Below are 14,713 nucleotides of genomic sequence, written 5' to 3' on the forward strand. Positions count from 1 at the left end.
TTTATGGGAAAAATTGCTTTGGTTTTCGTACGATTCCGTTTCATCGGACCTTTTGGAACACGTTCTGCTCTTCAGGGGAGTTTATTGAAGTATATAAAAATACCCTGAAGAGCAGGGAAACCTGCGAAACAGGCTTGTAGGGATGAAATAGCCTCTGTGTTTTTTCCTGACAAGCCTGTTTCACAGGTGTCCCTGCTCTTCAGGGGATTTTATATACACTTCAATAAAATCCCCTGAAGAGCAGGGAAACCTGCGAAACAGGCTTGTAGGGATGAAATAGCCTCTGTGTTTTTTCCTGACAAGCCTGTTTCACAGGTGTCCCTGCTCTTCAGGGGATTTTATATACACTTCAATAAAATCCCCTGAAGAGCAGGGAAACCTGCGAAACAGGCTTGTAAAATTATAATTCTTCTCAATAATGTGTGTTTTCTTTAAAAAGTTTGGTCATCCCGAACAGATTCATTAAATTTATGGGAAAAATTGCTTTGGTTTTCGTACGATTCCGTTTCATCGGACCTTTTGGAACACGTTCTGCTCTTCAGGGGATTTTATTGAAGTATATAAAAATCCCCTGAAGAGCAGGGAAACCTGCGAAACAGGCTTGTAGGGATGAAATAGCCTCTGTGTTTTTTCCTGACAAGCCTGTTTCACAGGTGTCCCTGCTCTTCAGGGGATTTTATATACACTTCAATAAAATCCCCTGAAGAGCAGGGAAACCTGCGAAACAGGCTTGTAAAATTATAATTCTTCTCAATAATGTGTGTTTTCTTTAAAAAGTTTGGTCATCCCGAACAGATTCATTAAATTTATGGGAAAAATTGCTTTGGTTTTCGTACGATTCCGTTTCATCAGACCTTTTGGAACACGTTCTGCTCTTCAGGGGAGTTTATTGAAGTATATAAAAAACCCCTGAAGAGCAGGGAAACCTGCAAAACAGGCTTGTAGGGATGAAATAGCCTCAGTGTTTTTTCCTCACCTAACGTATATTCCGCCCTACCCCGGTATTGAGCACTGTATAACGGATAAACCACAGAAACCTCGACTATTAAAAAATGAATATTGGCACAGATTGACTTGCATGCAAGATATCATGTATAAAATCTAGAACCCTTTCCCGCTGCTCATTAGCCACTTAGCCATTAACATCTTGGTTCTTTCCTACCAGGCAGCAGAGAAGCGGCGTTCGTGTACGCCATCTCCTCGGCGGGCGTGGTCTACGCCATCACCAGGGCCTGCAGCCAGGGCGAGATCAAGAACTGCAGCTGCGACGGCCTCAAGCGCAGACAAGCCAGCGACCACCGGGGCGACTTCGCCTGGGGCGGCTGCAGCGACAACGTCAACTACGGCGTCAAGTTCGCCAAGGCCTTCGTGGACGCTCGCGAGAGGATGGTGAAGGACGCCCGGGCGCTCATGAACCTGCACAACAACCGCTGTGGACGCATGGTGAGCAACTGAGAAGGGATTAGCGGAGTATGTTAGAGTCTGGTTCTGAAAAAAACTGTCCCTGTAGTCAAGTGTTCAGGGCATAAAAACTAGGAGGGGCTATGAAAAGTGGCAGGTGGAGCAATTGCATTAAATACTAGTGATGTGATGTGCGATACCACTAATAAAATTCATGCTGGTAATCAACGATACAGATCTGATACTTTGTGCAAATATACATAATGTGTCAGTTATATGTCAAAAGTTGTTTATTTTCAAATTATAACAAATCCACCTAAACATTTAAAAAAAAAAATATATATATATACATAGCCACCTATAACACAACATTTTGTGTTTAAATATATATATATATATATATATATATATATATATATATATATATATATATATATACAGTATATATATACATACATACACACATATGTATACATACATATACATATATACACATATATACATGCATATAAATATATATATATATATATATATATATATATATATATATATATATATATATATATATATATATATATATATATATATATATATACACACATATATACATACATATATGTACACATATAAACATACATATATATATACACATATAAACATACATATATATACATACATATATACACACATATATACATACATATATACACATATATATACACATATATACATACATATATATATACACATATAAACATACATACTGTATATACACACATATAAACATACATATATATACACACATATATACATACATATATATATATACACATATAAACATACATACTGTATATACACACATATAAACATACATATATATACACACATAAATATACACACATACATACATACATATATATACACATATATACATACATAGATATACACGTATATACATACACATATATACACATATATACATACATATATATACACATATATACATTATATATTCACATATATATATATATATATATATATATATATATATATATATATATATATATACATATATACATATATATATACATACATACATACATACATACATACATACATACATACATACATACATACATACATACATACATACATACATACATATATATATATATATATATATATATATATATATATATATATATATATATATATATATATGTTTATTGCAGTTTTTTAAAATAATAAAATACTTGACTTTTCAGTAAGCTGCTTTAGACATCCCTGATTTAAAATAAAAGCTCTCAAAAAAAATATTTAAAAATGTTTTAGTTTAATTCAAAATCTTATGAATTAAATAATTAAAACAATTACAACAATAATAAACACAGTTAAATATGTAACTAATATTTAACATTTTCAACACACTAGGTTATGCAGTTACGCAGTCATATTTTTAATTTTATTCTATTTTTAAATGGGAATAAAACAACAGTAAAAAAACAAACAAAAAAAAAACAAAAGACTAATACATAGCTGACAAAACATCTGTTCTTAGCATTTTTTTAAAATATAAAAATATAATAATATCAATATGGCTCCAGCTTACTCTGACTTTTCAGTATGTGGCCCTTGGTGGAAAAACTTTGGACACAACTGAACTACAGTATCACAAGTTATTTGATTTCAGAACTGATACCAGAGCATAAAGATCCAGTATTGACATTTCAGCATCGATACGCACATCAAGTCTTGATAGCGCCTTCGCCGCGGGGCACCAATCGCCGGCTTAACGCCCTGTCGTCACCTTTGACCTGTGCTGCAGGCGGTGAAGCGCTTCATGAAGCTGGAGTGCAAGTGTCACGGCGTCAGCGGCTCCTGCTCCGTGAGGACCTGCTGGCTGGCCATGTCCGACTTCAGGCGAACGGGCGACTACCTTTGCAAGAAGTACAACACGGCCGTGGAGGTGACCATGAACCAGGACGGCACGGGCTTCATGGTGGCCGACAGGGACTTCAAAGGCAGCGCCAAGAACGAGCTGGTGTACGTGGAGAACTCGCCGGATTACTGCCTCATGGACCGAGCCACAGGTATCAAAAAATAAGATCCTTGGACAGAGTCCACAACTGCAACAGTATTTCCGAGTTTAACTTAACTTAGCTTAACGCCACCAAGAGAAAGAGTTCTCATTTGTGACACATTTGATGTCATTTTTGCACAAATCAAGAGTTTAGAAAGCGCCACTGTGCAAGTGGACTTTTTGGAGACAATCATCGGGCCCTGACTGGAGGGCGAGGCAGGCATAAATACAAACCCCGTTTCCATATGAGTTGGGAAATTGTGTTAGATGTAAATATAAACGGAATACAATGATTTGCAAATCCTTTTCAAGCCATATTCAGTTGAATGCACTACAAAGACAACATATTTGATGTTCAAACTCGTAAACTTAATTTTTTTTTGCAAATAATAATGAACTTAGAATTTCATGGCTGCAACACGTGCCAAAGTAGTTGGGAAAGGGCATGTTCACCACAACTTAAGTTGTTCAACAGTCCGGGGGTCTCCGTTGTGCTATTTTAGGCTTCATAATGCGCCACACATTTTCAATGGGAGACAGGTCTGGACTACAGGCAGGCCAGTCTAGTACCCGCATTCTTATACTATGAAGCCATGTTGATGAAACACGTGGCTTGGCATTGTCTTGCTGAAATAAGCAGGGGCGTCCATGGTAACGTTGCTTGGATGGCAACATATGCTGCTCCAAAACCTGTATGTACCTTTCAGCATTAATGGTGCCTTCACAGATGTGTAAGTTACCCATGTCTTGGGCACTAATACACCCCCATGCCATCACAGATGCTGGCTTTTACACTTTGCGCCTATAACAATCCGGATGGTTCTTTTCCTCTTTTGTCCGGAGGACACGACATCCACAGTTTCCAAAAACAATTTAAAATGTGGACTCGTCAGACCCCAGAACACTTTTCCACTTTGCATCAGTCCATCTTAGATGAGCTCAGGCCCAGCGAAGCCGACGGCGTTTCTGGGTGTTGTTGATAAACGGTTTTCGCCTTGCATAGGAGAGTTTTAACTTGCACTTACAGATGTAGTGACCAACTGTAGTTACTGTAGTAACAAACAAAATTATGGCTAGTTGAGCAACAATCGTGTTCCCATGTTTAGTTTTTACTCATTTTTACTAATTGGTTTTTATCTAGTCTGCACTTTGTCTGTGTTATTATTATTATTATTGGCTTTTATCTAGTTTGCACTTTGTCTGTGTTATTACTATTATCATTATTATCAACGCACTCTATTTTTTATTTTCCTATTTTAATGATGTTGGATCTGTGTTGTTGTTGTTGTTGTTGGGGACAAGTGTTGTAAATTAGCTTTGGCTACAAACACTGTGATGCATGCATCGGATAACATCAGATGTCTATGTTTTTGTATCTGTCCCTATTTCAAATAAACCTCTATAATAATAATTAAAAAAAACTGACAGTGGGTTTTTCTGAAGTGTTCCTGAGCCCATGTGGTGATATCCTTTACACACTGATGTGGCTTGTTGATGCAGTACAGCCTGAGGGATGGAAGGTCACGGGCTTAGCTGCTTACGTGCAGGGATTTCTCCAGATTCTCTGAACCCTTTGATGATATTACGGAGCGTAGATGGTGAAATCCCTAAATTCCTTGCAATAGCTGGTTGAGAAAGGTTTTTCTTAAACTGTTCAACAATTTGCTCAGGCATTTGTTGACAAAGTGGTGACCCTCGCCCCATCCTTGTTTGTGAATGACTGAGCATTTCATGGAATCGACTTTTATACCCAATCATGGCACCCACCTGTTCCCAATTAGCCTGCACACCTGTGGGATGTTCCAAATAAGTGTTTGATGAGCATTCCTCAACTTTATCAGTCTTTTTTGCCACCTTTCCAAACTTCTTTGTCACGTGTTGCTGGCATCAAATTCTAAAGTTAATGATTATTTGCAAAAAATTTTTTTTTTATCAGTTTGAACTTTAAATATGTTGTCTTTGTAGAATATTCAACTGAATATGGGTTGAAAGGGATTTGCAAATCATTGTATTCCGTTTATATTTACATCTAACACAATTTCCCAACTCATATGGAAACGGGGTTTGTAGTAGCCTGATTGGCAACTGCAACCAGGTGTGCCAGGCTCCCAATCAGGGACAGGTGAGGGAAACGAGGGTTCCCATGCAGACTGCAGTGTTTCCCATAAACTGCCAAGATACCTGTGGCGGTGGGGGCGTGGCTATGGGCGTCGTCACCATGACATCATCGAGTAATTTGCATAAATTACTACAATGATATGACTTTCTCTAAAAAGGCTAAAAAAATGTATACTTAGTAATTAATAACAGTTTTGTTTTAAACGTCCATCCATCCATCCATTTTACAATATAATTACAACACTTTATGTACATATTTATATACAGATTTGAACAATAAGTTATTCACTGAAATATATTTATTAATTGTGGTTCTTACAAAAAATATATCTTATAAAATATAAAAGCTAAAATGTCTCTTAAAGCTCTGCCCCTTTAATTAGTGCATACTAAATAATTTAACTTTAGCCTACTACTACAACCATATTATTTACCAGCAACATAAAGTCAAACAGAGGCAGAGGTGTCCTGCCACAGTCAGTAAAAAAATAAACAGAAAACAGTAGTGGTCAAATACAAATAAGGCAACAAGAGAAGTATCCTACACTTCTCTTTTGTAAAGTAAATCTGAACAGCCTATATGGGCATCTACATCAACTATATGATTTGCCTGAGAAGCTCGACAGGACAAAAAAAAATAAATAAATAAAAATATATATATATACACTACCGTTCAAAAGTTTGGGGTCACATTGAAATGTCCTTATTTTTGAAGGAAAAGCACTGTACTTTTCAATGAAGATAACTTTAAACTAGTCTTAACTTTAAAGAAATACATTCTATACATTGCTAATGTGGTAAATGACTATTCTAGCTGCAAATGTCTGGTTTTTGGTGCAATATCTACATAGGCCCATTTCCAGCAACTATCACTCCAGTGTTCTAATGGTACAATGTGTTTGCTCATTGGCTCAGAAGGCTAATTGATGATTAGAAAACCCTTGTGCAATCATGTTCACACATCTGAAAACAGTTTAGCTCGTTACAGAAGCTACAAAACTCACCTTCCTTTGAGCAGATTGAGTTTCTGGAGCATCACATTTGTGGGGTCAATTAAACGCTCAAAATGGCCAGAAAAAGAGAACTTTCATCTGAAACTCGACAGTCTATTCTTGTTCTTAGAAATGAAGGCTATTCCACAAAATTGTTTGGGTGACCCCAAACTTTTGAACGGTAGTGTATATTTTTTGTAAATGTTTTTATTTGTGGCGGACGTAATTCTTTCGTGGCGGGCCGCCACAAATAAATGAATGTGTGGGAAACACTTAGACTGGACACTGGCCGAGGTTGCTTTGTTGGGTCTGCTCCTGTCTCTTGCCATGCTCCCCGCACCCCTGCAGACGATGGCGTGGAACACCGCAGAGGCCACCACAGTGTATATGTTTTTTTTGGTGTTGTTTTACTTTTGTGGCTGGTTGCATCTTTGATGTTTCCCTCTTACAGACATGTTTATGTGTGCTATGGCTATGAGGTTTTTCCCCCCTTGGCCTCAGGCTTAGACTGAATTTTTTTTCTTTCTTTCCCCGTTTAAAAATGTTGAGTAACGTACTGATATCGTTTTCAGTCCGGCAAACAGGTGCTCGGTGCCACCCAATTCCCTTCCATGCGAATAGGAGCACGGTCAAGCATTCCACCACAGCTTAAAGTTCAACGATTTGCCCCCGAACATCTGCCTTAATTCCCGCTGTTTGCTTTGCTTTGTTAAGGTCCGTCTCCCTGCTCAAATCCAGTCTCCTCAACGGAGCGTGAAGACGCGGTTAATAGGCCGCTCGCGATGGCGCGGTTCACACAGTTGGCGTGGCTGCGGGCTGATAGCCGATGTAATGACAGCGTTTTGGCTCAAAGGGAAGCTTGTTAAAAAGTGATCTTAAAAGGAGCTTATGATGCCTCCTCGCCGCGAGTCTCCATTGTGTTGGAATTCACGTCCCGGGGATACATGCGGGCTTATTTTTCAAATCCTTCCTTTGGTCACTTTTAAGCCGGGCTCCTCGCAGCCTGAGGGGAATATCTGCTCGTTATCCCTCCTCTGTTTATCGGGGATGCTCTGTCATTATTGGCAGCATCTGATCTTCACACCTGAGCACCGCTTTGGGTTTAAAGTCCGAGGGTCTTTGCTGCGTGACCCGCTTGGGAACCTAACCATCTGATAAGCATCATATTCACAAGTGACAATCAGTCCCTCCACAGGTTGTTTTTTTTGCCATTGATGCGGCCTAAAATGCCTGAATTTGCAGTAGCTTTTTCAGAAGGTTTTTTTTTTACATAATATTGAATAAACATATTTTTTTACATTTGTTATCAATGGAGGTTAATTTGTGTCTTTATTATGAAAGCTTTATTTGACACTGATTTATGTACCGTATTTTTCGGACTATAAGGCGCACTTAAAATCCTTTAATTTTCCCCAAAATCGACAGTGCGCCTTATAACCCGGTGCGTCTAATGCAGTGTTTTTCAACCACTGTGCCGTGGGAGATGATCTAATTTCACCTATTTGGGTTAAAAATATTTTTTGCAAACCAGTAATTATAGTCTGCAAATGATGTGTTGTTGTTGAGTGTTGGTGCTGTCTAGAGCTCGGCAGAATAACCGTGTAATACTCTTCCATATCAGTAGGTGGCAACCGGTAGCTAATTGCTTTGTAGATGTCGGAATTGATTAATTGATTGATTGAAACTTTTATTAGTAGATTGCACAGTTCAGTACATATTCCGTACAATTGACCACTAAATGGTAACACCCGAATAAGTTTTTCAACTTGTTTAAGTCGGGGTCCACGTAAATCAGCAAAAAACAGCGGGAGGCAGTGTGTAGGTAAAAAAGGTGTCTAATGCTTAAACAAAAAAATAAACAAAGGGTGAGTGCCCCTAAGAAAAGGCATTGAAGCTTAGGGAAGGCTATGCAGAACAAAACTAAAACTGAACTGGCTACAAAGTAAACAAAAACAGAATGCTGGACGACAGCAAAGACTTACTGTGGAGCAAAGACAATGTACATCCGAACATGGCATGACAATCAACAATGTCCCCACAAAGAAGGATAAAAACAACTGAAATATTTTTCATTGCTAAAACAAAGTAGATGCGGGAAATATCGCTTAAAGGAAGACATGAAACTGCTACAGGAAAATACCAAAAAAAGCCACCAAAATAGGAGCGCAAGACAAGAACTAAAACACTACACACAGGAAAACAGCAAAAAAAAAAAAAAAGTCACGGCGTGATGTGACAGGTGGTGACAGTACACCTACTTTGAGACAAGAGCTATATTGATGCATGCTTTGTTATGGTTTAAAGTCATATCCAACAATTGCGACAACGACTTTTTACTATCTACTGAGTTTAGTTTTTTTAATGATTTCTGCTGGTGGTGTGCCTCCGCATTTTTTAAACGCAAAAAATGTGCAATGGCTCAAAAAAGGTTGAAAAACACTGGTCTAATGTACGGCATAATTCTGGTTGTGCTTACCGACCTCGAAGCAATTTTCTTTGGTACACGGTGTAATGATAAGTGTGACCAGTAGATGGCAGTCACACACAAGAGATACGTGTAGACTGCAATATGACAAAACGTGGACCTTGGGGTTTGTTTTCCCGGAATGCAAAGGAAAGTTGGCGCGGGCAAGGCGTGAATGTAAGTACATGATTTATTAAAACACTAACAAACTACAAAAAAAGGAAGCAAACAAAAGGCGCACATAATGGCGGAGAACATACTTGACTAATGAAACCAAAAGACTAGCACAAAGGCAATTAACTATGAACACAAAACAAAAACACTTACTGTGGCGTGGCATGAAGCAAGAACTATGGTAAACAGGAATATCATGGGTAGCAGTAGTATGGATGGATGGATAGATAGATAAATGTCACCACCACGATCAGCAGAAACAGACAGGCTTAAATAGCAGTGACATGATTAGTGACAGGTGTGCGAGTGCAAAGCGTGAGACAGGTGCGTGACATGACAGGTAAAAAACTAATGGGTTGCTATGGTGACAAAACAAACAAAAGTGCACAAAGAGTCCAAAAGCAAAACCGAACATGACTAAAACAAAACATGATCACACAGACATGACACAATATGACTCAAGTAAACAACACATGTTCCATTGAGAATATAGAACATTACACACGGCGCTCAAAAATATGTCAAAATGTTTTTAGTACGACTTCGGTAAGCTATGAAGCCGCACCGCTTGATGGATTGTCGGCGCATTAAACATACAAGTATTATTATGGTGTGTGTACAAGGACCGCAAAATGGCACCTATTAGCAGACATATTACCTGGCGATATTATGCAAAACCAATTTTTCTTACCTTCTAGTACCTGCTGATCTGTATTTGGGATCTGCATAAGTCCTGAAAATGTGCACGCATCCGCAATTGTAGTCTGTGGCGACACCGTAGTCATAAGCTTCTTCTTTTTCTCTACCTTCTTATGTGGCATTCATCTTCCGCTGTTGCCATTTCTAATATAAAGTAGTATAAAGTTCTTACTTGTATCTGTTGTGGGTTTACATTATTCACCCACGGAACTTTAGTTATTAGAAGGTTCCGGTCGGACGGTTTTTCACGGGACACATTTACGGCGTTGATGTTGCATTATTGAGCCACGGATGAAGAGATGCTGCTCCGTTATTGACTAAAACAGTTAGCTCCATCTTTTGACACTTCTTCCACTCCCGTCCTTGCACGCTACACCGCTACAACAAAGATGACGGGGAGAAGACGCTGCCGAAGGTGAGCCACGTAAATAAGACCGCCCACAAAACGGCGCATCCTGAAGAGACGCTCAAAATGATGTGTAAAACATAATCTATGCAAACATTTCACCAAATAACCACCATTACATGTTATGGAAATCACAAGATAGTGTTTTACATTTAGAAAAGTATCATAATATGACCCCTTTAATGCGCCTTATAATCCGGTGCGCCTTTTGTATGAAAATAGACCTGAATAGACCCGCTCATCGGCAGATTCAAGAAGTACACGGCGCACTTACCCCTGTAAAAATTGTCCGAGGAGGGGAATCTTAAAGGCCTACTGAAATTAATTTTTTTTATTTAAACGGGGATAGCAGGTCCATTCTATGTGTCATACTTGATCATTTCGCGATATTGCCATATTTTTGCTGAAAGGATTTAGTATAGAACAACGACGATAAAGTTCGCAACTTTTGGTCGCTGAGCCAGGATGAAAGATTCGTGGATGAGGAACGTGAGAGTGAAGGACTAGAGAGGCAGTGCAGGACGTATCTTCTTTCGCTCTGACCGTAACTTAGGTACAAGGGTTCATTGGATTCCACACTTTCTCCTTTTTCTATTGTGGATCACGGATTTGTATTTTAAACCACCTCGGATACTATATCCTCTTGAAAATGAGAGTCGAGAACGCGAAATGGACATTCACAGTGACTTTTATCTCCTCGACAATACATCGGCGAAGCTCTTTAGCTACTGAGCTAACGTGATAGCATCGGGCTCAAATGCAGATAGAAACCAAATAAATAAACCCTTGACGGGAAGGATAGACAGAAGATCAACAATACTATTAAACCATGGACATGTAAATACACGGTTAATAATTTCCAGCTTGGCGAAGCTTAACAATGCTGTTGCTAACGACGCCATTGAAGCTAACTTAGCTACGGGACGGCGGCGGCGGCGGGCATTGTAGCTTTTGACGACACCCCGGCCGCCATCAGAGTCGGCAAGAAACATATATTTCCCCAAAGTTACGTACGTGACATGCACATAGCGACATGCACGTACGGGCAAGCGATCAAATGTTTGGAAGCCAAAGCTGTACTCACGGTAGCGTGTCTGCTATCCATCTCAAAGTCCTCCTGGTTGTTTTGCTGCAGCCAGCCGCTAATACACCGATCGCACCTACAGCCTTCTTCTTTGCAGTCTCCATTGTTCATTAAACAAATTGCAAAAGATTCACCAACACAGATGTTAGTAGGTGACAGTGTCATCACCAGGAAAGATGAGGTCACCTACCTAGGTTCCATTCTAGAGGCTAACCTTTCCTGTGACAAAATGGCAACCAAGGTAATCAAAAAGGTTAACCAACGAACGAGATTTCTCTACAGAATTTCCTCTCTGGTCAACAAAAGCATCTTGAGGATTCTAGCGGGAACTCTCGTTCAACCCTTTTTAGATTATGCATGCACCTCCTGGTACCCTAGCACCTCCAAAACCCTCAAATCTAAACTCCAAACATCTCAGAACAAGCTAGTCAGGTTACTTCTAGACCTACACCCCAGATCCCACCTCACTCCTACCCACTTCTCTAAAGTGGGCTGGCTCAAGGTGGAGGACAGAGTTAAACAACTTGCACTGAGCCTAGTCTATAAAATCCGCTACACCTCCCTGATACCGAAGTACATGTCAAACTACTTCCTTAACGTAAATGACCGCCATAACCACAACACCAGGGGGAGCGCCACTAACCACGTTAAACCCAGATTCCGAACTAACAAAGGTCTTAACTCATTCTCTTTCTATGCCACATCAATGTGGAATGCGCTCCCAACAGGTATAAAAGAAAGGGCATCTCTATCCTCCTTCAAAACCGCACTAAAAGTTCACCTCCAGGCAGCTACAACCCTAAACTAACACCCTCCCCGGATTGCTAATAATCAAATGTAAACAATCAAATGCAGATACTTTTTCTTTTTCTTATGCCTTCTGATCTCTCTCTCTCTCTCTCTCTCTCTATGTCCACTACTTGATGTCCATACCCCCCCCCCCCCTCCACACCCCTGATTGTAAATAATGTAAATAATTTAATGTGATTATCTTGTGTGATGACTGTATTATGATGATAGTATATATGATAGTATATATCTGTATCATGAATCAATTTAAGTGGACCCCGACTTAAACAAGTTGAAAAACTTATTCGGGTGTTACCATTTAGTGGTCAATTGTACGGAATATGTACTTCACTGTGCAACCTACTAATAAAAGTCTCAATCAATCAATCAATCAATCCAGAATACTGCGGAATTTTGGGATGAAAACAGAGCTTTTTTGTATTGGATTCAATGGGTCAGAATACTTCTGTATCAACCATTGACGTCACGCGCATACGTCACCATACACAGACGTTTTCAACCGGAAGTGTGGCGGGAAATTTAAAATTGCACTTTATAAGTTGGCATGTGTTGCAATGTTAAGATTTCATCATTGATATATAAACTATCAGACTGCGTGGTCGGTAGTAGTGGCTTTCAGTAGGCCTTTAAACGCTGGGTTAGTGTGGCTGAAACGGGGCTTAGGCTAAATAACTATTAGTTTAAGGGTTAATTAAACGACTTAGTGTAGACATGGCCAAAGTCTAAGTTCATTGATAGATTTTCCGCCCTGCGGCCCCTAAACTAAAATTAGTTTGACAGCCCTGTGCTAGACTGATATTACGATGTTCTCTTGTGACGCAGGATCAACGGGCACGGCGGGCCGAGAGTGCAACAAATCCTCCCAGGGCACGGACGGCTGCGAGGTGATGTGCTGTGGGCGGGGCTACGACACCAGGCGGGTCTCACGCCGCAGACAGTGCGAGTGCAAGTTCGACTGGTGCTGCGAGGTGAAGTGCAAATACTGTGAGGACGTGGTGGACGTCCACACCTGCAAGCCCCACGATTGGTTGGTCCGAACCTAGAGGCAGGATTTTCTTCCACTCTCAGAACATTTTCCCAGGATCTTTACAGACTGAAAACTGGAAAAATATGTCCAGTTATTCATTGTGAGCTGCTTTATTTGGATATGGCTGACAAATGTTTGACAGCACTAATATTAGCCAGAATATTTAGCACGCCGACAGAAAGAGATAAGCCAGAGTGCGACTTTCCATTTAAAAAGCGGCACGCAGCTGCTGAAATGAATGAAATTGAATTTCCTTGCTGCTATCATGGACTTTTAATCCCAGAGAGACATTGTTGCAAAATCTTTGCAAAAAAAACAACAAAAAAACAAGTTCCTCATGTTGACGTTGGACACTTTTTCTCCCACATTCACTTTTTATGCCTCATTGAAAATCTTGTTCATTTGTACCTCTGCTCTTTGTCTTTGCTTGTTTTGAGTCACACATACAACCTCAAGACACTTCTTTTTTTTTTTTTTTCCCCCGTGGATGTTTTCATTTCGTGGTCACAAACTAAATTTCCAAATATTTCGAGTATTTAGGTTAGAAAAACTGCAATTTTTTTTATTTTTTTTTTCATGCACCAGCACATGCGTTCCTTAGCTAGAAAAAAAACGAAGCACCGGGTTTGAAATCCGGCCAAGACGTGGCAGACTTTTTAACATCTGGTTCATGCACGTCCTCTTAAGCCCGCCAGATATCCAAACCTTACAAGGGCCACTAAACGGATTTGACAACAAGCTGCAAAATGCAAAGCGTCAACACATTTTTTTTCCAAGTGCGCTGAGAGCCAAATTAAAGTGTTTTGCAAAAGGCCAAATAAGAAAAAAGGGAAAGTAAATGTTGAGGGTTTTCACTGTGGGTGTTTATTGTACGACGGCGTGCTCGGTGGTCACAACAAACCATCACACTTGCTAAGACACGCATTGTGCTTTGGTCTGTAATGGCTGCTCGTCAGGTAAAAACGAAGAAATAACAAGAACTGATTGTCAAGAATAACGACAGTCTTAAAGGCCTACTGAAATTATATTTTTTTTATTTAAACGGGGATAGCAGATCCATTCTATGTGTCATACTTGATCATTTCGCGATATTGCCATATTTTTGCTGAAAGGATTTAGTAGAGAACATCGACGATAAAGTTCGCAACTTTTGGTCGCTGATAAAAAAAAGCCTTGCCTGTACCGGAAGTAGCGTGACGTCACAGGTTGAAAGGCTCCTCGCATTTCCCCATTGTTTACACCAGCAGCGAGAGCGATTCGGACCGAGAAAGCGACGATTACCCCATTGATTTGAGCCAGGATGAAAGATTCGTGGATGAGGAACGTAAGAGTGAAGGACTAGAGTGCAGTGCAGGACGTATCTTTTTTCGCTCTGACCGTAACTTAGGTACAAGCTGGCTCATTGGATTCCACACTCTCCTTTTTCTATTGTGGATCACGGATTTGTATTTTAAACCA

The 14,713-nt window shown here is 39.7% G+C and overlaps 1 protein-coding gene across 1 annotated transcript in view; it reads left to right on the forward strand.

Annotated features, from left to right (window-relative positions):
- Nucleotides 1-13,901, forward strand: part of LOC133643605 (protein Wnt-2b-like) — a 42,739-nt gene extending 28,838 nt beyond the window's left edge. Inside the window, exons 3-5 of the mRNA XM_062038274.1 lie at nucleotides 1,166-1,443; nucleotides 3,227-3,491; nucleotides 13,051-13,901. Coding sequence (XP_061894258.1) covers nucleotides 1,166-1,443; nucleotides 3,227-3,491; nucleotides 13,051-13,271 — 764 coding nt within the window. The 3' untranslated portion in view covers nucleotides 13,272-13,901. The remainder of the gene's footprint in view (nucleotides 1-1,165; nucleotides 1,444-3,226; nucleotides 3,492-13,050) is intronic.
- The last annotated feature ends 812 nt before the right edge of the window (nucleotides 13,902-14,713 follow it).

Source organism: Entelurus aequoreus, linkage group LG26 (genome assembly GCF_033978785.1).
Source record: "Entelurus aequoreus isolate RoL-2023_Sb linkage group LG26, RoL_Eaeq_v1.1, whole genome shotgun sequence".
NCBI lineage: Eukaryota > Metazoa > Chordata > Actinopteri > Syngnathiformes > Syngnathidae > Entelurus > Entelurus aequoreus.